Here is a 26,743-nt window from a genome sequence, read left to right on the forward strand (position 1 = left end):
ATAGCAAGATATTCACCATCAAACAAAAGGATGGTGAGCCCGCTTGCGAATATTGCATCCGGGCTTTGCAAACGTTATCAAAACACTCTAGTGTCTACGAACCTAAGGATAATCCTCACCTGAGGGAAATGATTGTCTCTTTGCTGGTGGAAGGGCTTAGAGAAAACCTGAAAATTAGGGTCCAACTGGCGGGGAATGACAGTAGATGCCCTATGAGAATTTGCTGTCAAACATGACAGAAACATAAAGAAAAGCCGAAAGATACAAACAGAAAAGCTGATGACTGTTAGCATCCAAGCTTTTGTCCCAACCAAGACCACGCATCACACAACCACCAGAGACACAGGCAGAAGGCCAATAGTATGCTACAACTGCAAAAGAGAAGGACACTATTCCAAAAACTGCAGGTCAGGAAATCCCAGGAGAAACAATACACATAGAAGGGACTGGGAGCCTCACCAGGGTGAGACACGTAGATACCCAACACCAAGACATTGGGAGGAGACAGACAGGTCACGCAACATGCCTCCACCCCATTTATTGGCTGACTCAGTGCTAAGAGCAACACAGTCACGACAATAGGAAACAGGTCATACCTGTATCCTACAGCCAGTTAGATTAACACAAAACCTTAGAGAGGAACCTCAGGTCAATGTTGATGTAGCTGGGGTAACCTTTTTGGTTGATACAGGGGTGGCCAGATTTGTTCTCAATACTCCTCTAAATTTGGGTTTCACTGATCAATCAGTAGCAGCAATTGGGGTAACAGGAAAAGTGCAACATTACCCACTGATGAAACCAGCAGAGGTTATAATCAGGCCTCTGCATACCAAACATTCCTTCCTGTTGGCTGCAGCGGCTCCGACCAACCTCCTGGATAGAGACTTACTATGTAAGATGGGATGTGTCATCTATTGCACCCCTGACGGTGTATTTCTGGATACTCCTAAAAACCTTGCACAGAAGTGCAAGATTTGCTGGACACTCCTCAGAGGTTAATGTTGCATTCAACTGTTGTAGATTCAAATTCATCTAGGGTAGCTGAAATTACATCTCAAATACCGAGTTCCCTTTGGACTAAAGATGGACAGGATGCTGGGTTGATGGCAAACGTAGCTCCAGTAGAGATCCATTTAAAAGAAGGCAGGATAGCCCCCAAAATCCACAATACCCTTTAAAACCGGAAGTTGAACTAGGTGTGTACCCCGTGATCCAACGATTACTCCAACAAGAAATCCTAGTTCGAACCTCTAGCATGGCCAATAGTCCCATCTTCCCCGTGAAGAAGAGTGGAGGGAGGGGCTACAGACTAGTGCAGGACCTAAGAGGGGTAAACAAAGTAGTTGAGAGCCAATTCCCCGTAGTGCCAAACCCAGCTGTCATCCTGATGCAAACCCCACCCCACTGTACACATTTCACTGTCATTGACTTGTGTTCTGCTTTCTTCTCTGTCCCTTTGCACCCTGACAGCCAATACCTTTTTGCTTTCACTTACAGAGGAGTACAGTATACATGGACCAGACTCCCTCATGGATTCATAGACAGCTCTAGCATCTTCTCCCAGGCCTTGCATGATTTTTTACAATCCTTCCAACCTTTGAGTGGTTCAATACTGATACAATATGTTGATGACTTATTGTTGTGTTCTGAATCACTGGAGTCATCAGTGGCTGACACTCAACAGCTGCTGATGCACCTCTCAGAGACAGAACATAACGTATCGAAGGATACATTACAATTATGCCAGGCCAGGGTTAAGTATCTGGGCCACTGTCTTACCCAAGGGTTGAGATACCTCACTGACGATCGAACTGCCACAGACCCAGCACCAGACCCAGCACCAGATCCGTACATTCCTAGGCATGTGTGGATACTGTCGCAATTGGATCCCAGGATTCTCTATTCTGGCATTTCCACTACAAGAAATGATTTCCTCCACTTAGCCAGATTGGGTCTCTCATACTGAGGAATCTGAGCTGGCTTTTAAGGAATTAAAGGTGAGCCTAACAAAGGCCCCAGCATTGGGAATGCCAGATTACGGGAAACCCTTTGAATTATATGGTACAGAATCAGCTGGGTGCGCAGCGGGAGTACTTACCCAAAAACATAGTGATGCCAGCCGACCAGTAGCGTACTACAGTGGCCAATTGGACACAGTAGCACGCTCACTCCCAACTTGTTTACGAAGCGTAGCTGCAATAGCACAACTAGTAAACAAGAGTGAGGATGCGGTGTTAGAACACGATTTAACTGTTCATGCTCCCCATGCTGTGTTTGCTCTCCTAAACTCTGCCCAAACTCGAAATGTGTCCACAGCACGGTTCACCAAGTGGGAACTGGCGCTGATGGCCCCAGTAAACATTACCATACAGCACGTCCTGACATAAGCATCAGCCCATTAAGTAAGGTAGACATAACCTTATTCACTGATGGCAGCTGTCATAGACAAACGGAGACGGGAGAGCTGTGCACCGGCTACGCGGTAGTAGATGGAGAAGGTATTGTGGAAGCTGAACCCCTTGGACCACCTCACTCGGCACAAGTAGCGGAACTGGTGGCACTGACCAGAGCATGTGAACTGGCCAAGGGGAAATCAGTTAACATATATACCGACTCCTGATATGCTTTTGGAGTAGTGCATGATTTTGGGGCCTTATGGCACCTCAGAAATTTCATGACGGCAGCTGGCACACCAGTGGCGCATGCGACATATATCAGAAGACTACTGGGAGCTATCCAGCTACCAGACAGAGTGGCTGTTGTCAAGTGCAAAGCGCATACATCAGAGAAGGATCCGGTGTCCCTTGGTAACAGCCGCGCTGATGAGGCAGCGAAAAGGGCCGCATGCCCTGTAAATATCTCTTCTCCCCCTACGAATCTTTGCACACTTAACATGGTATCCACATCAAAACTGCATAATTTGTGTTCCCCACTGGAAAGGGCAGTATGGAAGTCGAAGGGATGTGGTCAAGAGTCCACCGGACTCTGGAGAGATGGACATGGAAAACCAGTGGCCCCCAGGGCATACCTTCCTAGTCTAGCCGAGGCGGCCCATGGGCTGACACATCTTGGGAAGGAAGGTATGTGTAAGTTGGTAAAGGCTTACTGGTGTGCACCAGGGTTCGCTTCTCAGGCAGGTAGAGTGGCAATATCATGCCTCACCTGTTTGAGGAAGAACATAGGGAAAGCCATCCCAACAGAGCCATCCCACATCCCTCCTACAGAAGGCCCTTTCCAGGTAATACAAATCGACTTCATACAGTTACCACCCTGTATAAATTTGAAGTATGTGTTAGTATGTGTTGACATGTTTTCCAGTTGGGTGGAGGCTTTCCATGCTGCCTCCAACACTGCTACTTTCACAGCTAAGAAAATATGCCAAGAGTTTGTCTGCAGATATGGTATCCCAAAGGTTATCGAGAGTGACAGAGGCACTCATTTCACAGGAGAAGTCTTCCAAATCATGTGTAAACTCCTGGGAATTAATAGTAAACTTCATACTCCATATCGAACCCAAGCGAGTGCCAAAGTTGAGAGAATGAATGGTACTATTAAGAATAAATTGGGTAAAGTTATGGCCGAAACAGGGTTATTATGGCCAGAGGCACTGCCCATTGTGCTGTATAGCATTAGAACCACTCCCAGAGCTCCACTTAACCTGTCCCCCTTCGAGATATTGTTTGGCCGGCAGCCACACGTCATGATAGACCCACAAGGTGATCTAAAATGTAACAATGAACTGACTATGCAATATATCCCAAAACTAAACAAACAGCTGAGGAAACAGCAAAAGGAATTGAACTTGTTGACACCTGACATGTCTGTTGAGATCTGTCATAATCTTAAACCAGGAGACTTTGTTATGATCCGCAATTTTTTATGCTCAGGTTGTTTGATAGACCGTTGGGAAGGACATTACTAAGTCTTGTTGACCAGCACTACATCAATAAAAGTAGAGAGAGAGACTTGGATACATTCGTCCCACTGCAAGAAAGCCATAAACCCGGAAGTCCCTTGTGTAGAGAGCGAAAGAGAAGAAATATCGCTAGAGGCGTTGTTCCGGGAGGACTGACAAGCAGCCAAGGTCAAGCAACCTGTACGAGCTAAAGGACAAAGCAATAAAATACCCCTGCTAAAGAGGATGGAAGGACTACAAGCTACAGGTTCATGGTTTTATTTTTGTTCCCTTGTTTTCTTTCTCTTTTCCCTTCTTCACCCAAGGACATTCGGTGGCTGCCAAATCCAGCGATGTCAGTCGATGGGTAAGACAACTACGAGCCGACATCCTTTGAGTGATTACCACTCATTAGTGGTTAAGGTCTTAAACCAAATAGAATGCTGGGTGTGTTCGCAAGTTTTACACAAAAGGAGTAGTGTAGGCCTAGTCCCATATCCATCAAAGATATCAGAGATAAGTGTTTTATATAAAGGGAGGCCACTGGATAAGAAATACCTGTATACCAGGTCCCCTAGCCTTAGATTACACCCATACCAGGTGGATAAGTCCCTGGTGTGTATGAACTTCTCTAGTTCCAGACCGATTGGTACTTAGGAAGTGACATGGTACAACCAGATGATAACTTACTCCCAGCGCCCAGATGGAGAGCCTATTGATAAGGAATTGCTGTTGAGAATCCGCACCAGTGGAAGACACTATAAATATATATATACTGTTAAGAAAAACAAAATGATGGCTGGCAGAGTATCCGCAGGCTATTGTGATATGACCCTACAGCCAGAAACCTGTGAAGAACAGGTCAGGGAGCAGGGGACGGGAATGTTTTTATGGATGTGTGATAAAATTAAGAAATATTCTGTCCCATATTTTCTCCTTGATGATGTTTATTATATTTGTGGTAGAAGGGCATACAAATGGCTCTCCATGAAATATGTTGGAATCTGTTATTTAGGTAGAGTGTTGCCCGAAGTAATGACCCTTACCCATGATGAAATGGTAAGCATACACCAAGGTATACCTCCTCCTTACACTCATACTCATTATGAGCAAATCCACAAGAGGGATTTAGCAATCAGAAAAGAACCCATAGCCTCAGAGTTAATACATGAATCGTTCGGTATTCAACTCCTTATTGCACTAGACATCACCCATACTGCAAGAGGAGTCATAAACTTTATGTATATCCAAGCATTAGCAGGCTTGATAGACAACATTATTGAGATTTATGATGACACCTTTAGAGACACTGGAAGAGAGTTGCAAGCATATAAAAGAGAGCTAGTTCAACACCGGATGGTGTTGAACTATCTGACAGCTGTCATGAACCATCATTTGGGCACCCCCGCACCTGGATCATGAGGGGGTAGACACCCCAAAATTCCTAAATACAGCCCAGAGACACAGACACCCTCTTAGCTGAATTCATAGACTGCAACCTCCTGGGAGCTGTGCCTCTCACACTAATGGAGCTATCCACAGGACTGTGTGTTCTATAGTAATAAAATGTGACTTTTTTTAGATACCAGTTGTTTCGGGAAGTAGTCCCTTGTTCTTATAAGTGTTGTGCCTATCAGGGCATATACCCCTGAGCCTGATAGATGTCTGTCTCCGTAATGTACTGTTTATTGCATGTGTGCAATTTCCTGCCATCCAGTGTGTGAGTGATACATGGGAAAGCCAGGACTGACCCCCCCTCTCCCCCTGCGCTCACAACCCCCCTGCACAGGAAGCAGCAATCAGCTGAGGGGGCTGTGACATCACAAATGACTACAAGGGGTTAACATGGCTCATTATACAATCCCAAAGTGGACATTTTCCTTATCAGCATAATTACCTGGCCTTTGTTCTAAGGGCAGTCATTGCAGACTACATGTCTCCAAAACCACAGGGGGTCTCCACATAGCTCTGAGACACCTTCTAAAGAGCAGGATTGAAATCCCTCCAATCAGGACACTCCGTGAGGTCACCAGGGGAGCGGAGCATTCTGGGAGGATGGAAGTTTTGAAGAGGGCACGCACCAGGGGTGGGGGTTGTTGTTGAGTTTGAGAGACTGCAGAGAGAGGCGGCTGCCAGGAACCAAGCCTGTCCGCCTGGTGCTGGTAGATGGGGACACAGCCAAGCATACTGCCCCCACCAGAGCATCACAGGTGCCTGGCTTAAGTGTGCCAGCAGGAGCTGGGTGACTTTTGCAGGGTGCCCTACTCCCAGGAGTAGTGATTGGCGCAGGCCAAGATCAGCAGGACACCATCATCGCCCTCCCAGCAACCAACATCCAGCAGACGCAAGTATTCCCTGAGGTGGATATTCCCGGTATAGGGGCAGGGGTTCTTGCTTTGTGTGGTTCTAGTCATATTGGTCTATTCATAACTGTGTTTAATGTTAATGCTACCTGTATATATATGTACATAGTGTGGTTACGGTTTACATGTTTATTTAGTCTCTATGTAATAAAGGTTCCGTTGGACCTTGCTATTGCGTGCTTTCTGTGTGATCGCAGAATCGTGTGTGGCCCCGGGACCCGTGCAAAGCTGTAAACGCTGCCTTTCTCAAGGCGGAAAATACATGAGGCAAAAGTAATGCACATTATGAGCCTGGGGTCGTCACAATTGGTGGCAAGCAGTGGGGATCACACAGGCCCGACGTCCGGGCAGAGCCAGGGGTCCGTATCGGTATGCGGCCAAGCTCTAAAGGCGCAATAGTCCGTAACCCAGTAGTATAGAACCACACAGAGCAGAGCTCTTATAAACCTAGCTGGAACACCGGGGAGGAAGAAAAAGGTTCCTGTGCGAGGGCATGAAGCGAGGGAAGAATTCCGCTTAAGTGCCTGCTTGTCCAGGGGACTTTCCCTGCAAGCGTGGGAACGGTGGAGTGTGCGTGGCCCAGAAACGGAAGCTGAAGTGAGGGGGTTCAGCAAGTGACGCTGGCCAAGCCCTACTAGTGCAGCACGTTTGGAGAATGGGGCCAGGAAAAGGACAGAAACGTCTAAAGAGAGGCAAGAGGTGCCCACAGTCGCCCAGAGCCGTGAGGCTCATAGATGAGGAATCATCATGGAGGCGTCTGGCCGAGGAGTGGGACCTGAGCAGTCCAGCCGAAAGGATGCAGCCCCTCTGGGATGATTGGGAAGCAGCATGTCGGTGGATTAATGTGTGGACAGGAGCTACTACAGAGGAGAAAGCAGCTTACCTGACCGATGAATTTGAGCAGTATGTATTTGAGGCTGCTGCAGGGAACCTGCTGCATACGGTGGCGTGGAAGGCTTTTGTCACAGAAGTAAGTAACGCCACGCATCAGCTAATGCACAGAAGCCGGGTCGCTGAGGCCAGCATGCCAGCACTGGGTAAAGCGGCTCCTGGGAAGGAGCCCGCGAAGAGAACGCAAAGGGAGGAGGAGTTGATGGTGCCACCGGGGTGGATGATCGAGGGGTCCACTACTGAGATCCCAGGGAGGGAGGCGGAGGATCTGTGGCCTGCAGAATCTGGAGCTCCATTAGCAAGAATGAGTCTGGAGGACCTAATTGCAGAATGGAGGCTACGATGCAGCACACCCCCCGAAGGCCGCTCACACTGCACTCTTATTCGATGGGTGTACGAGCAGCAAGAGGACCCGCTACATGCGTTCAGCGCGTATAGAAACTGGGTCCTGTGTCCAGGGGAACTGAGAAGTGTCCAGGAGCAGTTGCAGTGTCTCCTGCATTGCTATGAGAACGCAGAGAGGGTCGCCCTAGCACAGGGGCAGCTGAATTCCCCAGAGTGGCTGGACCAGTGTCAGAGGGTAGAGGCAGAGGAACGTCGGCTGCTGCAGCTTGTGCATCCGCACAGAGACACTGAACTAAATTCCATTCTGACACCGGGAGAAATCACAGAACTGTTCCCATTCAGCGAGTTGGGAAATGAGGAACGAGCTGTGGAGTGTCCCTGCGATATCGCACCAGGGACCCCGGACTCTAAAGGAGCCCTATCATCATGGACTGTGTCTGTTGCAGATGGACATTGGGAAGGGGATATTTATTCCCCCTGCATTGTGCCAAGTAGTGTGGCAGAGCTGGGCACTGTGGCCCCACATGGTGGTGACGGACTGGCGCACATGGAGCCCGTGATCGATGGAGCAGTACCAGTATACAGTGCAGGGGCTGCCTCCGAGAATAGCCCCAGAGCAGAGCAGATCTCGGAGGCTGGGACTGTGATGGCTGAGTCCTCGCCACAGGAGGTACAAAGCAGTGGTCAGCCACTGCTCCAAGCAGCTAGCCAAAGGATGGGGGTGCACACAAAAATGGCACCCCAGGAAGAATGGCAGTACATCTTCCCTTTTGCAGATGTGGGAGATGGAGACTTTGAAACTAGCGGCCAGGGGGTCTGCAATGATTGTGCCCCAGCCGAGGGGGCAGTAATTCTCCCTTACAGGACCACCAGCGGCCCAGCGAATGAGGGCATCTTGCCACAGGATCCCCAGCATATTCAGCAGGGGGAGATGGAAGGAAATGTGTCTGGTGTGTGCTCTGCCACTCTACCACCCCAGGAGGATTGTCCAGGACTGTTCCCACTTAGCCATCAGAGCCAGGAGGATCTGAAGACAAAAGGCAGGTATGTGACCGGGGTGCCAGAGCAGGGAGCCGAGGCTGGGGTGCAGCGCTACTGTGAGTCCCCTGCAAGAGTGACTGACTGTAATTATGTGCCCGGGGAGCCGCTGCAGCCAACAGGCAGCCAAGCAAGCAAACATGGAGGGGATGGTCAGAGGCATAGCTCATCACCCCCCTACGCCTCAGAGGAAGACACCTCACCACCCAGCATGGCACGAGCAAGAGAATGTGAGTTTGCACCTGGGGCTGTGTGGGAGATGCCAGCAGTGCTGCCGTACAATGCCACCCCACCAGTCCCTCTCATAGCCAGGCTGGGGAAGCAGTGCACCCTGGGGAAGATGGAAGTTTGCCCAGGGGAGGCCCAGCAGTTGTTGTTCCAAGGGCTGGGGGAGGTGTTCGACCCAAAGGGGGGAGCTTTTGAGGGAAGAGCAGGGGAAGGATTGCGGATACCCCCTGCTCTTCTGCAGCCATGGGGTGGAGGAGAATTCCCTGGGCCACTGCCTATTGCTAGGGGCAGGTGGGGGCAGAGTGTGCGGAAGCCCTGCGAGGTGGATGAACAGACATGGATGGAAGGTTGCCCAGGGGAGGCCCAGCAGCTTCAGGGGCTGGGGGAGGTTTCAGACCCAAGTGGGGTGGATGTGAAGGCGTTGGAGGGAGGAACATTGTCGGTACCCACCACTCCTCTACAGCCAACATCAGCACTGTTGTTGAGAGCGGCCAGGTTCCATGATGCTGGTCTGAGTGCGCAGATCAGGCCCCTCCCAGTTGCGCCAGAGGCGGAGGGAGGCGGAACAACCAAAAGGGAAGGCGAGGAAGAAAGCTTTCCACATGACAGGGGAAAACCCGGTCACGGGGATGCGGGAAGGTGTGTTGCAAATAGTAAACTGCTGACCTCAGACCCCACTCACCCGGACCAGGAGCCGGTCCTCCCCAAGGGTAACATATGCACACCTTGGGGTGACCCAGGCGGGAAAGGGGTGATGTCGACCCAGGCCACAGGGGTAGTGGTTATACCTGACCCGCAACCCCTGGGACGATTCGCCAAACCCAAGAGGAAGAAGGAACACCCAAAGGGTTGTGGGTTGTCCCGACAGGATGAGCGGGATCATGCCCGCATGCGATCTCTGGGCCCGGTCATCCTGACTGGCTCCGATCGCGGAGCTAGCCCCTCTGACCGGATTTAGGAAGGGGGAGGTGTGTCATGAACCATCATTTGGGCACCCCCGCACCTGGATCATGAGGGGGTAGACACCCCAAAATTCCTAAATACAGCCCAGAGACACAGACACCCTCTTAGCTGAATTCATAGACTGCAACCTCCTGGGAGCTGTGCCTCTCACACTAATGGAGCTATCCACAGGACTGTGTGTTCTATAGTAATAAAATGTGACTTTTTTTAGATACCAGTTGTTTCGGGAAGTAGTCCCTTGTTCTTATAAGTGTTGTGCCTATCAGGGCATATACCCCTGAGCCTGATAGATGTCTGTCTCCGTAATGTACTGTTTATTGCATGTGTGCAATTTCCTGCCATCCAGTGTGTGAGTGATACATGGGAAAGCCAGGACTGACCCCCCCTCTCCCCCTGCGCTCACAACCCCCCTGCACAGGAAGCAGCAATCAGCTGAGGGGGCTGTGACATCACAAATGACTACAAGGGGTTAACATGGCTCATTATACAATCCCAAAGTGGACATTTTCCTTATCAGCATAATTACCTGGCCTTTGTTCTAAGGGCAGTCATTGCAGACTACATGTCTCCAAAACCACAGGGGGTCTCCACATAGCTCTGAGACACCTTCTAAAGAGCAGGATTGAAATCCCTCCAATCAGGACACTCCGTGAGGTCACCAGGGGAGCGGAGCATTCTGGGAGGATGGAAGTTTTGAAGAGGGCACGCACCAGGGGTGGGGGTTGTTGTTGAGTTTGAGAGACTGCAGAGAGAGGCGGCTGCCAGGAACCAAGCCTGTCCGCCTGGTGCTGGTAGATGGGGACACAGCCAAGCATACTGCCCCCACCAGAGCATCACAGGTGCCTGGCTTAAGTGTGCCAGCAGGAGCTGGGTGACTTTTGCAGGGTGCCCTACTCCCAGGAGTAGTGATTGGCGCAGGCCAAGATCAGCAGGACACCATCATCGCCCTCCCAGCAACCAACATCCAGCAGACGCAAGTATTCCCTGAGGTGGATATTCCCGGTATAGGGGCAGGGGTTCTTGCTTTGTGTGGTTCTAGTCATATTGGTCTATTCATAACTGTGTTTAATGTTAATGCTACCTGTATATATATGTACATAGTGTGGTTACGGTTTACATGTTTATTTAGTCTCTATGTAATAAAGGTTCCGTTGGACCTTGCTATTGCGTGCTTTCTGTGTGATCGCAGAATCGTGTGTGGCCCCGGGACCCGTGCAAAGCTGTAAACGCTGCCTTTCTCAAGGCGGAAAATACATGAGGCAAAAGTAATGCACATTATGAGCCTGGGGTCGTCACAACAGCCATGACAGGAGGATATTGTGTCACCCTCTCCACACAGTTTGGGGTAAAGTGTTGCACATACAGATGGCGCCGGGCTTGTCTTTGCTGGGGATGGCGGAGGACTCGCCACCCGCCATCCCCCGCCCCGCGCCATCTGTATGTCGGAAGGGGACGCGCGTGCACGAGGTGCACGCGCGTCCCGTTCCGACGGTGCTTTTGCCCGGGTCCCCGCCGGCTTCCCCGGGTCCCCGCCGGTCCACACCGCCCCCCCGCAGCCCCCCGCAGCCCTGCCCGTCTCCCTGAAGCTGGAGACGGGCAGGACTGCACCCGCCGCGCCGCCTCGCCGCCCGGCTATTGAGACGCTCGTGCGTGGGAGACGCACGAGCGTCTCATTCAGCCAGAGCGCCAGATTGCTGGCGGATCGCCAGGGACACGGTCCTGGCGCTCCGCCAGCAATAATAAGGCCAGCTCCATCTGTACATTACCAACAATACTGAAGACCCAGAAGAAATCATCGATCATCGGATGGATGAGATTCTTCAGCTTAAATGGGAGTTCAGGAGGGAGCACAATACCAGCCTGGCAGAAGTAGGTAACAAGGTCAGCGAATGGACCTCCTGGTTGAACCCAATGCATTGGTTTTCTGGGCTAGGAGAATAGGCACAAGGAATTATAGCCAGTATCGGAAAACTACTCCTCTGTTTCGGTGGTGCCATCATAGTCTTTGTATTATTGTTTAAATGTGTTAAAATGGTGACCTGGGGAAAAACCAAACATACTGAAATCATGAGTGTAAGAACGAGGGTTTTAGAGGAAGACAGGGGTTTGGTATATGACCCTAGGATTGAAACCATCACCCATTAAGAGGATACCATATCTGAAAATTGTACATATTGTAACCTCCCCTGTTTTAATTTTTATCTTAATCCTGTACATTATCCTTCGTCGCCCTGAGTAAATTGTTAGATAAATGTGGCCCCTTGTTTATCCATAATCCAGGATTGGCCAAACGCAGATGGTTTACTCCCCTTTTATGTTAAAATTCAAAGATCCCAAATTGTTTTGTTAGGATTATGAATTTCTGTTGTGTTTTAGGAAAAATTTTGAAATGTGACAGTTTTATATTCACTGTCAAAGGGTGGACTGTTAAAGTCGAAGTGCATGCACAGCATTTTAGAATAGTAAGTCCGCTATTTTGGTTCGCAGAGTTGCGCAAATAAAGTATAATACCCAAGTTCTGTGTAGTGAAGCGAACCTTAAGCGCCTCCATACTAATACACATAAATTCATATCCCACTCTGACACAAAATAAAATATAGTTAATTAGAGGTTTAGTGCACAACACATAGTTTAACCAACATTACGCAACTGTTTATATACATGTTTAGTATCATTATGTTCCGTGTCCCATGCGCAGCACTCCGGTCGTAGCGAAACGTTCGCAAGTCCAGAGGTTTCATTATTACGGACATCCATATCCAAATCCATAAATCATGTACTTTTCTCATATGAACTGATGAATACAAAGGATCCAGTCGTAACCGCTTCTTGTGGTTGATTTACGACCCCTATGACGATGCCAACAGACAAAGGACACCAAAGTACACTCCCCCTGCACCAATCCACTTTAAGTGCATTCCTTTTGCTCCAATCCACGAGGACCTAACTTTTGAACTCTTGACCAATGGAAATCCCCTTTGACCCCCTTTGTTTGGACACTATAAAGGTAGCAATCCCTGAACTGGCTCGGTCACTTCGTCACTGCTTATTTCCCTCCTCCATCCTGACCGGGCTCTATTCGAACCTAGCGAGCTCGACCGGACTGCGCTGCACATTTTAGATGAGACAATAAATGGTTGCATTCCTTTTTGTTTACTTATATGGTTATGGCCTATTGTGTTCTGTATCTGTTTCTTTTCCCCTAGTAGTGTAAAGCGTATTTAGTATTGTTAAACCAATTGTATCATGTGTTATATGTCTATTGTAAAGCGCAACGGAATATGCTGCGCTATATAAGAAACTGTTAATAAATAAATAAAAATAATAAATTATACTGTGTTTCTTGTTTCTGTACCCCCCTGCTGTCCGCTAGGGACTAAATACATTATTTAGGAGACTCTATCTCCTTACTTTGAGTTATATCCTTGCCTTGACTCTTATTCTCATATATAGCGACAAAGGTGTATTACGGACATTGTCCTTAAAGGTGTGCGCAGTGTAGGTACTAAGTACTGCGAAAGGATACTGAATTACAAGTATCTGTCTAGCGTGTATAATACACGGGGAAGGTCAGCTACACTGCGCTACGCTTTGTTCGCACGTAGCTAGGAGTAAAAGGGTCAACAATTTACCTACATAGTACGTAAATTGCGCACTTCACTGGTTATACATGTGATTATAGTTATATCGGTATTGATACAATACATTAGGCTACGTTAGACAAAAAACTTACACGGGGTTAACCAACATCATGGTTACTCTGCATGCCTAAGGCGAATAATTAACTCGCTCCTCCAAACCACTCTATGGGCCAAATGTAATATGGTGAGAGTTTCAGAAAGTGAGAGATTTCCCCTTTTTTTTTAAAGCAGCAATCAATTACACTGCAAAACCAGGTTGATTTTGCCATGCAATTGATTGCTGCTTTAAAAAACATGGGAAAACTCTCCCAAAATATCTCACTTTCTGAAACTCTCACCCGATTACATTTGGCCCTATGTCTCACTTATTCTTACTAAACAGGTATGCTATATCTGCTACATCTGCTGTATCTGCTACACCTGCTATAACTGCTACACCTACTAGATCTGCTATATCTGCTAAATCTGCTACACCTGCTATATCTGCTACACCTGATATATCTGCTACACCCAGGGCCAGCGCCACCACTAGGCAGGTCTAGGCATTTGCCAAGGCGCCGGCCACTGGAGGGCGGTAGTGAGCTGGAAAGCTCTACGACCACATCAGCAGCAGGAGAGAGAGAAGGAGGAAGAGCAGGTGTTCAGTGAGTGAACACTCCCTCATCCCCCCTCCCTCAGCCCCCCCCGCAGCACAGCGAACACATCGCACACCCCTTCCCCCACGGCCGCGCAGACTGCAGACACACCGTGCACACCCCATGTCTTCCCCCCCGGGCACACCCCCCCACATCACGGACCCCCCCCCCGCCACGGCCGGGCAGACACATCGCGCAGCCAAACCCCCCCTGCGGCCGGGCAGACACGTCGCACACACCCCCCCCAGCAGTTGAGCACCGGGGCACCCCTCCCACCTGGGGCGCTCCAGTGCCTAGCAGTGGTCCTGGCTACACCTGCTACATCTACTAGATCTGCTATATCTGCTACACCTGCTATATCTGCTACACCTGCTATATCTGCTACACCTACTATATCTGCTACACCTACTATATCTGCTATATCTGCTTTTTCTGCTACATATGCTATTTCTGCTTTATCTGCTACATGGGCTATATCTGCTACACCTACTATATCTGCTACATATGCTATATCTGCTACACCTACTAGATCTGCTATATCTGCTACATATGCTATATCTTCTACACCTAGTATATCTGCTATATCTGCTACACCTACTATATCTGCTTTATCTGCTACATATGCTATATCTGCTACACCTAATATATCTGCTATATCTGCTACACCTACTATATCTGCTTTATCTGCTACATATGCTATATCTGCTACACCTACTATAATGCTGTGTACACACGGGGTAATATGATTGCTGGGGATGTATTGCTAGAAATATATCCCCAGCAATCATATTGCTCAGTGTCTCCTTTTCATTAGCGATGAAAAGGAGACACTGCTACTGGGCGGAGGGGGAGCGCAGCAGCAGCAGACGCTGCTGCTGTCACTTTGATGGGAGGAGGGAGGGAGCAGCAGCACGGGGCTGGGGAGATCACAATACCAGCCTGGCAGAAGTAGGTAACAAGGTCAGCGAATGGACCTCCTGGTTGAACCCAATGCATTGGTTTTCTGGGCTAGGAGAATAGGCACAAGGAATTATAGCCAGTATCGGAAAACTACTCCTCTGTTTCGGTGGTGCCATCATAGTCTTTGTATTATTGTTTAAATGTGTTAAAATGGTGACCTGGGGAAAAACCAAACATACTGAAATCATGAGTGTAAGAACGAGGGTTTTAGAGGAAGACAGGGGTTTGGTATATGACCCTAGGATTGAAACCATCACCCATTAAGAGGATACCATATCTGAAAATTGTACATATTGTAACCTCCCCTGTTTTAATTTTTATCTTAATCCTGTACATTATCCTTCGTCACCCTGAGTAAATTGTTAGATAAATGTGGCCCCTCGTTTATCCATAATCCAGGATTGGCCAAACGCAGATGGTTTACTCCCCTTTTATGTTAAAATTCAAAGATCCCAAATTGTTTTGTTAGGATTATGAATTTCTGTTGTGTTTTAGGAAAAATTTTGAAATGTGACAGTTTTATATTCACTGTCAAAGGGTGGACTGTTAAAGTCGAAGTGCATACACAGCATTTTAGAATAGTAAGTCCGCTATTTTGGTTCGCAGAGTTGCGCAAATAAAGTATAATACCCAAGTTCTGTGTAGTGAAGCGAACCTTAAGCGCCTCCATACTAATACACATAAATTCATATCCCACTCTGACACAAAATAAAATATAGTTAATTAGAGGTTTAGTGCACAACACATAGTTTAACCAACATTACGCAACTGTTTATATACATGTTTAGTATCATTATGTTCCGTGTCCCATGCGCAGCACTCCGGTCGTAGCGAAACGTTCGCAAGTCCAGAGGTTTCATTATTACGGACATCCATATCCAAATCCATAAATCATGTACTTTTCTCATATGAACTGATGAAGACAAAGGATCCAGTCGTAACCGCTTCTTGTGGTTGATTTACGACCCCTATGACGATGCCAACAGACAAAGGACACCAAAGTACACTCCCCCTGCACCAATCCACTTTAAGTGCATTCCTTTTGCTCCAATCCACGAGGACCTAACTTTTGAACTCTTGACCAATGGAAATCCCCTTTGACCCCCTTTGTTTGGACACTATAAAGGTAGCAATCCCTGAACTGGCTCGGTCACTTCGTCACTGCTTATTTCCCTCCTCCATCCTGACCGGGCTCTATTCGAACCTAGCGAGCTCGACCGGACTGCGCTGCACATTTTAGATGAGACAATAAATGGTTGCATTCCTTTTTGTTTACTTATATGGTTATGGCCTATTGTGTTCTGTATCTGTTTCTTTTCCCCTAGTAGTGTAAAGCGTATTTAGTATTGTTAAACCAATTGTATCATGTGTTATATGTCTATTGTAAAGCGCAACGGAATATGCTGCGCTATATAAGAAACTGTTAATAAATAAATAAAAATAATAAATTATACTGTGTTTCTTGTTTCTGTACCCCCCTGCTGTCCGCTAGGGACTAAATACATTATTTAGGAGACTCTATCTCCTTACTTTGAGTTATATCCTTGCCTTGACTCTTATTCTCATATATAGCGACAAAGGTGTATTACGGACATTGTCCTTAAAGGTGTGCGCAGTGTAGGTACTAAGTACTGCGAAAGGATACTGAATTACAAGTATCTGTCTAGCGTGTATAATACACGGGGAAGGTCAGCTACACTGCGCTACGCTTTGTTCGCACGTAGCTAGGAGTAAAAGGGTCAACAATTTACCTACATAGTACGTAAATTGCGCACTTCACTGGTTATACATGTGATTATAGTTATATCGGTATTGATACAATACATTAGGCTACGTTAGACAAAAAACTTACACGGGGTTAACCAACATCATGGTTACTCTGCATGCCTAAGGCGAATAATTAACTCGCTCCTCCAAACCACTCTATGGGCCAAATGTAATATGGTGAGAGTTTCAGAAAGTGAGAGATTTCCCCTTTTTTTTAAAGCAGCAATCAATTACATTGCAAAACCAGGTTGATTTTGCCATGCAATTGATTGCTGCTTTAAAAAACATGGGAAAACTCTCCCAAAATATCTCACTTTCTGAAACTCTCACCCGATTACATTTGGCCCTATGTCTCACTTATTCTTACTAAACAGGTATGCTATATCTGCTACATCTGCTGTATCTGCTACACCTGCTATAACTGCTACACCTACTAGATCTGCTATATCTGCTAAATCTGCTACACCTGCTATATCTGCTACACCTGATATATCTGCTACACCCAGGGCCAGCGCCACCACTAGGCAGGTCTAGGCATTTGCCAAGGCGCCGGCCACTGGAGGGCGGTAGTGAGCTGGAAAGCTCTACGACCACATCAGCAGCAGGAGAGAGAGCCGGAGGAAGAGCAGGTGTTCAGTGAGTGAACACTCCCTCCCCCCCCCCCTCAGCCCCCCCCCGCAGCACAGCGAACACATCGCACACCCCTTCCCCCACGGCCGCGCAGACTGCAGACACACCGTGCACACCCCATGTCTTCCCCCCCGGGCACACCCCCCCACATCACGGACCCCCCCCCCCCCGCCACGGCCGGGCAGACACATCGCGCAGCCAAACCCCCCCTGCGGCCGGGCAGACACGTCGCACACCCCCCCCCCAGCAGTTGAGCACCGGGGCACCCCTCCCACCTGGGGCGCTCCAGTGCCTAGCAGTGGTCCTGGCTACACCTGCTACATCTACTAGATCTGCTATATCTGCTACACCTGCTATATCTGCTACACCTGCTATATCTGCTACACCTACTATATCTGCTACACCTACTATATCTGCTATATCTGCTTTTTCTGCTACATATGCTATTTCTGCTTTATCTGCTACATGGGCTATATCTGCTACACCTACTATATCTGCTATATCTGCTACATATGCTATATCTGCTACACCTACTAGATCTGCTATATCTGCTACATATACTATATCTTCTACACCTAGTATATCTGCTATATCTGCTACACCTACTATATCTGCTTTATCTGCTACATATGCTATATCTGCTACACCTAATATATCTGCTATATCTGCTACACCTACTATATCTGCTTTATCTGCTACATATGCTATATCTGCTACACCTACTATAATGCTGTGTACACACGGGGTAATATGATTGCTGGGGATGTATTGCTAGAAATATATCCCCAGCAATCATATTGCTCAGTGTCTCCTTTTCATTAGCGATGAAAAGGAGACACTGCTACTGGGCGGAGGGGGAGCGCAGCAGCAGCAGACGCTGCTGCTGTCACTTTGATGGGAGGAGGGAGGGAGCAGCAGCACGGGGCTGGGGAGATCAACGCTGATCTCCCCGGCGCTGACCTCCCGGCACAGCGATTGCCGGGGAAAGCCGCTGGTCGCAGGAGCATGCTCCTGCGACCAGCGACCATTAGGCAGTGCACACGGGAGAGCGTAGCGACCATATTCCCAGCGATTTTACAAGAAATTGCTCCCGTGTGTACTCACCTTATCTGCTATATCTGCTACATATGCTATATCTGCTAAAAAGGGGCAGACTAGATGGGCCAAGTGGTTCTTATCTGCCGTCAAATTCTATGTTTCTATGTTTACACCTACTAGATCTGCTACACCTACTAGATCTGCTACACCTGCTACATATGCTGTATCTGCTACAATTGCCACACCTGCTACATCTGTTACATCTGCTGTATCTGCTACACCTGCTATATCTGCTACAATTGCCACCCCTGCTACATCATCTATATGCCCATATACAAAAGCCCCATACACACTACCCCAATGTGTTTGATGAAGGTATTAAATAATAGAATTGCCTGTAAATCTGTATTAAGATGCCCAGAACCGGATATATTAAGAGGAACATCCCCCCCCCCCCCCCCTTGCCCCGATGGGCAGCACCATCTACTATAGATGCTTACGGCGCTGAATGTACACCACCCACTTTTTGAAGGCCATTCCCCTCTTTCATGAAGTGCACTAGCGGTGCACAAGTCGCGATATAGCAAGTTCTACAGTTGGTACACATGGCCATGACACTGGGTGCACTAGAAAGCTGATGCTTAACCCTAGCGGCCAATCAGGAGCCAGGAAAGTCGGCTTCTGATTGGCCAGAATTCATTCTTAGTCCAGATGCCGAGGAGGAAGGATCTCTGCGGCTCTGACAGTCGGGGAGTAGCCGAAGTCGCCCGGCAGCTTGAAAAAGAAGCCAGAAGATGGAAGAAGATGGAAGAATGCCTGGACAACGTCGGACCAAGCCAGAAGAACTTCCATGGAGGACCTGGGTGAGTTGGATTTCCTTCCACAGGTCCACCATGGACTTCTTCGGACCCGGACCTGACGCCGACATGAAGATCGACATGGTGAAGAAAGACGACATGATCCGGAACCAGGACAAGGCACCGGATCAAGACTCTGGGACCTACCTACGGGATCAAGATAGGTAAGTATCAGTGTATGTGTAATCTATGTATTAAACTTTTATTTTTCAGGTGTCAGTGTGTATTTATTTAACTATTTTTTTACTGTGGAACTACAAGACCCAGCAGGCCCTTTAATGCCCCACAGGCTGGGACTTGTGGTTCACCAAGTCCCAGCTTGCAGGGGAGGCTTTCTGGGACTCATAGTTCCACAGTTTAAAACAATAGTTTATTGTTCTATTTTTTACACCAAGATCAGCCCGGTGGCCACCGCACAGGGCCACCGGGGACAGCACCAGGCTTCAGCCTGGTCAGGTAAGTCCTGGAGGTGGGGGACCCCTTTATTGGGGGGGTCTCCACTCCCCCAGGGCCCCTGGCCAGGCTGACCGGTCAGGGGGTTAATGCTTTGGCCGGGGGACTTGTATAAAAAGTTTCCCCCCGGCTGTGGCATTACCCTGCTGGCTGGTTTGGCCTGGGGCTGGTTTTTAAAATACGGGGGACCCCTAGTCATTTTGTCCCCCATATTTTGGGAACCAGTCCCGGACCTGAAGCCTGGGGCTGGTTGTTAAAAATTGGGGAACCCTTATTTGTCGGGTTCCCTGATTTTTAATTACCGGCCCCGACTCTTTCAGCCTGGTGCTGGTTACAGCTGTCGGGGGGACCCCACGCTGTTTTTTTTTTTTTATATATTTTTTTATACACTGCAGCCTGCACGGATCTGACTGATCCGTGCAGACTGCCAGAAAAATTTGTATTAGCGGCCGTATATATAGCCAGCTAATACGAATGAATACGACATCGGAGGGTTACAAAGCAGTCGTATATGACTGCTTTGTAATTTCCCCTCCGGAACACGACTTTGCATATGACTGAAACAGTCCTATGCTGTAGTAGGAAAAATACTAATACGAAAAACTAAGTTTTTCATATTAGTAAATTTCCCCCATTATGTCAGGACGTCTCAGAGTGGTTCATTAATATACTTTAGCATAGTAAAAAGAGTACCAGCTTGTCCTAGTGACTGACTGACAGGAGAAAAAATTGGTACTCTTTACCTAGCAGGGCGCCCACGATTTTGATCGTGGGCATCGTTAGTAAAAAATGCAGCGAGCCCCGCGAGGGGACGTGGACAGCTGTGAAGCCCGCGAGGGGACGCGTATACCTGTGAAGGTGTCCGCGTCCCCTCGCGGGGCTCGCTGCGCTCACCATGCTTCAGGCTCGGTGGCTCGCTGCGCTCGCCACACTTTCTATTCTCAACTCCACGCCGACGTGGATAGTGGGGGTATGAAAAGGTCGTAGGACGCGCACCGCCGCCCCTCGCGGGCTCGCTGCGCTCGCCACGCTTCGGGTTCACGTTGATCGTGGGGTGGCGTTAACAATTGTGGGGGCTATTTCACACTTCAGGGTGCCTATTTAGCCTCTGTGGGCCATTTAACATTGTTTCCTATGGAAAAATCAGGTCAATTGAGACATTGAACAGGAAAATCGGGTCAATTGGGACATTTAACATTGTTCCCTATGGGAAATCGCGGGCATCGCGTCGGTCGCATCACATGCGATTTTTTAGTGCATGCGATGCCCGCGATGGCCGCGATGGGCGCCCATCTAGGTAAAGAGTACCAAAAAATTCCCTGATAACATTGTCATGGTCACAATTGTAAATATTGTGTGTTTTCACCCGAAAGTGTTTTTTTTGGAGAGGATGCTCTGCAATTGAAGTGACCAAGAAAAAAACTTGGGGCAAAAAATCAGGGTAAATCCCTTTTGTTTTCCCTTAATAAAATAATGCACCTATGTGTCTTCTAATGTCCAACAAACTCATTACTGAATGCTCCAGTATGTCCAGTAAACAATGCATTACACTCTGTTCTTTAGGTGCAGGATTTAATACACTTCTGTTTATTGTATTTACTTGTGGCAGTTTATTTTAAACATAATTTGGCCTGAAAAACAGTTTTGCATCCCCTGTGCTGGGAACATGATTGGGCTGCATTACAGCATATAATTATGCCAAAGATAAGCCAATATATTAACAGTTATATGTGTTAAAGTGTATTATGATGTAATAAACAAATACATCTAATGTTTAGAAAAATACAATCAAGAACATCAAAAATAACAGGTTTCAAGTCCCAAGTTTTTTTTCTTAGTCACTTCGAATACAGAGCATGCTCTCCCAAAAAGAAAAAAAAAAAACAGTTTCGGGTGAAAACACAATATATTATTCACAATTGTAACCATGAAAATGGGTCAGTTATCAGGGATTTTTTCTCCCGCCAAAGTCAGTCACTTTGCAGTAGGACAAGCTCGTACTCTTTTTACTATGCTAAAGTATATTAATGAACCACTCTGAGACGTCCTGACATAATATAACTAGATCGGAGCATCTTCATATGTTTCGTTATTTTCATCTAAAAAGCTAAACTTTAGGCCTTTTGCTAGAACAGAAGATATTTACTCAGAGCGAAACGCTTTTGCACGTTTCTTATTCCGGTCAAGTCACAACTTTTCCACACTCGCCGATACTGAATATCTCAATTTCAACCTTTTCACTCCTCCCTACTGTAGAGGTATTCACAAGGACGGAATTCACTGCTCAGTATGGTCCTGTATCTGCCTGGTTCTAGGCAGTGCGTCTTCCTATAAAGGGCCAGACAGGTAGCTGATAAATATGTAATGGTGTTAGATACAGTGCGCATCACATGTCAGACAACACAAATCTGACCTCTGACCTGTGCCACCTTAATTTATCACCACCAAGATTTTCACCAAATATGATAGATCATCGTGGATGGACGATCATAAAGCAAGGTTTCCCCTTTCTCCCTGGGTAACAGATACTGTCTATCTGTGATCAGCGCTGCTCTGTGATCAGCGCTGCTCTGTGTAACACTAGTCAGGCTGGCACTAAAGCTGGGTACACATATGTACAATTTCATTTTTCTTGCGACCGTTCGATCGACCGAATACACGTTCGGCCGTCCGAAACATACGACCGATCTGCGCGTACACATATGTACAATTTTACTTGCGACGTCCGATGTACACCCGTCCAAACAATCGCAAGAAAAATATTGTACCACCGTACACACTCTCCCGTTCTGGCTATTCGCACGATAAAAATGTACACAACATTATCATAATGGGCTGGATTAAAAGAGCATACCAAAACGAGGCGTGATCACGGAACAAAGAATCATTCGTGTAGTACAGTGAATAGAGCCGTGACTATTCAGATCCATTGCTAGCTGTACAGGATATACGTACGTACGTTTTTAATTATGAGCTTGAGGAGAAGGAAGGCTCGTGCGTGCATTTTGGCTGCTATGGCCATTAGATTGCAGGCTATTAAAAAAAAGAAAAAGGACCAAGAATCGGAGCTGCTGGACCAGAGACTGGCTTCTGAGGAGAGACACCTTCTCCCACATGCCATTGCTACAGGAGATACAGGAGAACAATCCTGATGATTTCAGGAATTATCTCCGTATGGATGACGCTACCTTCATGGAGCTGCTGACACTGGTTACCCCTTTAATAGAGAGAGAGGACACCTATTTCAGGAGGCCTATTTCTGCAGAGCAGAGACTGGTGGCAACGCTGCGTTACCTGGCAACAGGCAGGACCCTTGCCGACCTGAGATTCACCACCGCAATATCATCTCAAGCGCTGGGGTTGATAATACCAGACACCTGTGATGCCATCGTCCAAGTTCTACAGGACAAATACATGAAGGTAAATATGGAAATTACATACATGTCCCCCATATGTATAGCTGTGCACATACCTGTACCCTATATTTATATCTTTACAATGCCTGTTAATTTAATCTTTTACACCAGTGGGTGGGGGGTCATTTTGATAAGGCGGGTAATAGCTTTGAGGCTGCAATGGGGGAGGGCTGATGGGTCTAAAATCAACCCAACAGATTATTAATACGTATATACTTTTATATTGCAGTTTCCATCGACCAAGGAGGAGTGGCAAAATATTGCACGTGATTTCCGTGATCTTTGGAATTTCCCTAATTGTGGTGGAGCTATCGATGGCAAACACGTCAGAATCATGCCCCCTGCAAAGAGTGGCTCTTTTTATTATAACTATAAGGGGTTCTTCAGCATTGTTCTAATGGCCATCGCTAATGCTCGATACGAGTTTGTATTTGTGGACATTGGGAAAAATGGTAGAGTTTCAGATGGAGGAGCCCTGGAGAATACATTTTTCCATGACAAACTGAAAAAAAATGAACTGAATCTGCCAGAGCGGACTGAAAATGAGCACGGTTTGAACTTTGTTTTTGTGGCGGATGAGGCCTTTGCATTGCACCCTTATGTCCTTAAACCCTACCCACAAAGGGCACTGAACAGGGAACGACGCATTTTTAACTATCGCCTGTCACGTGCCAGGCGAGTGGTTGAAAATGCGTTTGGGATTCTGAGTAATAAATTCAGAATTTTTCACAGTGCCATCAATCTGCGCCTAGATAAGATTGACAAAGTGGTGCTGGCCTGTTGTGTGCTGCACAACTACATGCGCAGAAAAGCGGTGCACACACAACAACTGGGGGCTACAGTGGACGACAGCCAAGTTGTTGACGAGCCTATTGGTCTGACAGCTTTGGCAAATAATTTAAACACCAGAAATGCATCAACGCAAGCAAAGTTGTCAAGAGACGAGTACTTGAATTATTTCAATGGTGTTGGGGCTGTGGAGTGGCAGAATGACATGATTGCTTAAAAATGTACGTTATTGTCATTGTAAATATATTGTTTTTTGGTGTGTACTAATCAATATTTTGTCAATAAAATTTGTATACTCACAGTTCCGCACCAGTTGTCCTCTGCGTCTTCTTGCAGCAAGGAGGGGGAGGTGGAGGCCGAATCACGGCAAGTGAGTGGTAGTACTCAGGTGCCAGGCATTCCTGGAGGGCACAATGCCACGACACCTGGAGTGCAGACTGTACCCAGTACTGGTGTTTATGTACTAGCAAGTAGTTGCTCCACCACACCTATTTCTATGCCAATTTCTCCTGGTACTTTTGTACAGTCTCCAGGAGCAATACAGGAAGGTAAATATTGAAACAACATGCATGTACCCCATATGTATATCTGTGCCCTATAGTCACCCTGCATGGTAAATGATATTTTCACACGGACACCAACTAGATTAGAGAATTTTAAATTTTTATATAAATTATTAACTTATAAACTTATAACAAATATAACATAAATAACAATGAAATAAATAATAAAGAAATACTTAAACATAAAAATATTTAAACTATATTATTAAAACAATAATGCAATTAAATCAACTATATAAAATATTTACATCTGGTGGTAAACTTGTCCCACCCCATAATCCCCTGTATCCATTGGTGGTTGGGAGGGAGATGGACTTTCCACTAAACTCTGGAAGGGGCCACCAGGTGGACCTGGTGGGAGTGTATTAGCCAACGTTGCGGGTTGGAGCTGCCTTTGCCCAGTTGGTGGCTGGAAATGTTGGTACTGCGGATATTGCACCGGGTGAAATACCGCTTGTTGGGGTATAGGGCAGGGCTGATGGGTTGAAATTCAACCCTAGGCAGAGGGGTCTCATCGGTGAGCCGTGTGTGCCGGGACAGAGTCCCCACACGGGCCCGGTACAGCGTTTCATAAAATATGCGCTCTACCTCCACCCTTGTAGCCGGGTCTAACTTTCTTAAATTGTCAGCCAATACACTCCCCACCCGGTCCGCATCATCCTCCTCCATGGTCATCAATCTGTTGGCAGACTCCAGGATCTTGGTGGTTGCCACGTCCGCAGCATCTGGAGTCTGCCTCGGCCTTTTGCGCCCTCTTCTTGATGTTGCTTCTGCTGGAGGTTGAGCGCTTGTTTGCGGTTCAGCGCTGGTCGTGGCGGTTGGTGTGGGGGTGGAGCAGAGGGCCGGTGAATGCAGCTGTGATGCCACCTCCAGCGATGCCGAAGATTCCTCCTCGGCAAATAGCGATGGCTGTAACAAAACAAGATGATGTATCACTATCGATTTTTAAGACTTCCATATATTTTTATATCTACGCAGAAGAACGCAGCCCACACACCACCATGTTGCTGCCATGGATGAAAGTGAGCTAGTTGAAGAGGCTTTATGACTGGCATCTCTGGAAACTAATTATTTAGATACCAGACATACCAAATACTAATTTAAATACCAGAAATGCATCTATGCGTGCTAAATTAACCAGGGATGAATACATGCAGTATTTTATTGGTGTTGGCGCTGTGGATTGGCAGAATGATATTATTTCGTTAATTTGACACCACAAAAAAATATTACAATAATCCGCGCCAGAAAGACTACAACAGTGTAGATACCAGGGATTACCAATCCCAACCAAAAGTTCCAAATACAAAAAATGTGGTCAATGCACTTGCGATGTCTGAATATTGATCCCTGTGTTCTCAGGCGGATAAGAGTATACCTCCACCACTGAGAAGAACCAGAATTAGGGCCACAGAGAAGGTCAAATTGACGATGTATAACCAAAAGGGGGGGTATCGCCCCCTGCAACTGACCTCTCTGTTGTGCCCAACAGAGAGGTCAGTTGCAGGGGGCGATACCCCCCCTTTTGGTTATACATGTTCACAATTTTTATACTGTACTTGTTGTTATATTTATCTTGTTTAAAAAAAAAATATTTAAAATAAAATCCGTCTACTTACTGTGCCGCAAATGGTGTCATCAGAAACCTCTTGGTTGCACGAGGAGGTGGAGGGGGCAGGCTGGTCCCTTGCAGTGTTGCTGACCGATTCCCTGGGCAGCTCCTGGTCCACCGTGAAGGCCAGCAGGTCGTAGTACCACAGCCTGGGCACATAGACTTGGTCTGCCCCTGCCCCAGACCGCTTTGAGGACTCCACCTTATTTAGTTCTTTTTTAAAGACGGTCCTCATATTAGCAATCCGAGTCCGGACCCACTCTACATTTGCTGTGGGGTAGTATGTCTGGCTCACCCTCACCAGCTCCTCCAGAGCAGATAGCCTCTTCTGCCGATTGGAATGGTCTCTGGATTTGGTGTTCCAGAGACAATTCTGATCCCTGTAGGCCTCAATGAAGTCCTTCATAAATTCGACATTTTTTTCTGCCATGGTTGAATTTCTGTTCCAAAAAATAAAATAAAAAGGCGTATTATTTTCTTGATACACAAAGCACACCATAAACCATTTAATGTACAGGTGTTCAGTCTGTGGGCCACTAGATATACTGTAGCTATAGTACAGGAGTTGAAACTCTGTGGGACATAGGATACACGGTCACTACAAGCCCCAGCATACCCATGGCCCACAGATTGAAGTCCCTGTCATAGAAAACTACACA

General features: G+C 47.3%; 1 protein-coding gene across 1 annotated transcript; it reads right to left on the bottom strand.

The window, feature by feature from the left end:
* Window positions 1-14,960: 14,960 nt before the first annotated feature.
* On the bottom strand, window positions 14,961-26,519 carry LOC146055638 (uncharacterized). Its single transcript, XM_083168302.1, has 3 exons — window positions 26,092-26,519; window positions 24,847-25,381; window positions 14,961-15,007 (listed from the first exon to the last, which is right to left on the bottom strand). The coding sequence occupies exons 1-3, from the start codon at window positions 26,512-26,514 to the stop codon at window positions 14,961-14,963; spliced, it is 1,005 nt and encodes a 334-aa protein (XP_083024428.1). The 5' UTR covers window positions 26,515-26,519.
* Window positions 26,520-26,743: the final 224 nt, after the last annotated feature.

This window comes from Crinia signifera, unplaced genomic scaffold (genome assembly GCF_055691185.1).
Source record: "Crinia signifera unplaced genomic scaffold, ASM5569118v1 HAP2_SCAFFOLD_512, whole genome shotgun sequence".
Lineage (NCBI taxonomy): Eukaryota > Metazoa > Chordata > Amphibia > Anura > Myobatrachidae > Crinia > Crinia signifera.

What these genes read in the sequence shown, in the direction of transcription:
- LOC146055638 (XM_083168302.1), bottom strand. Translation starts at nt 26,514, where the DNA reads ATGGCAGAAAAAAATGTCGAATTTATGAAGGACTTCATTGAGGCCTAC. An exon ending in ATGACACCATTTGCGGCACA is followed by an intron (nt 25,382 to 26,091) that starts GTAAGTAGACGG and finishes GTTTTGTTACAG; the next exon opens with CCATCGCTATTTGCCGAGGA. An exon ending in AGGCAGCTCCAACCCGCAAC is followed by an intron (nt 15,008 to 24,846) that starts GTTGGCTAATAC and finishes CTATTCTCCTAG; the next exon opens with CCCAGAAAACCAATGCATTG.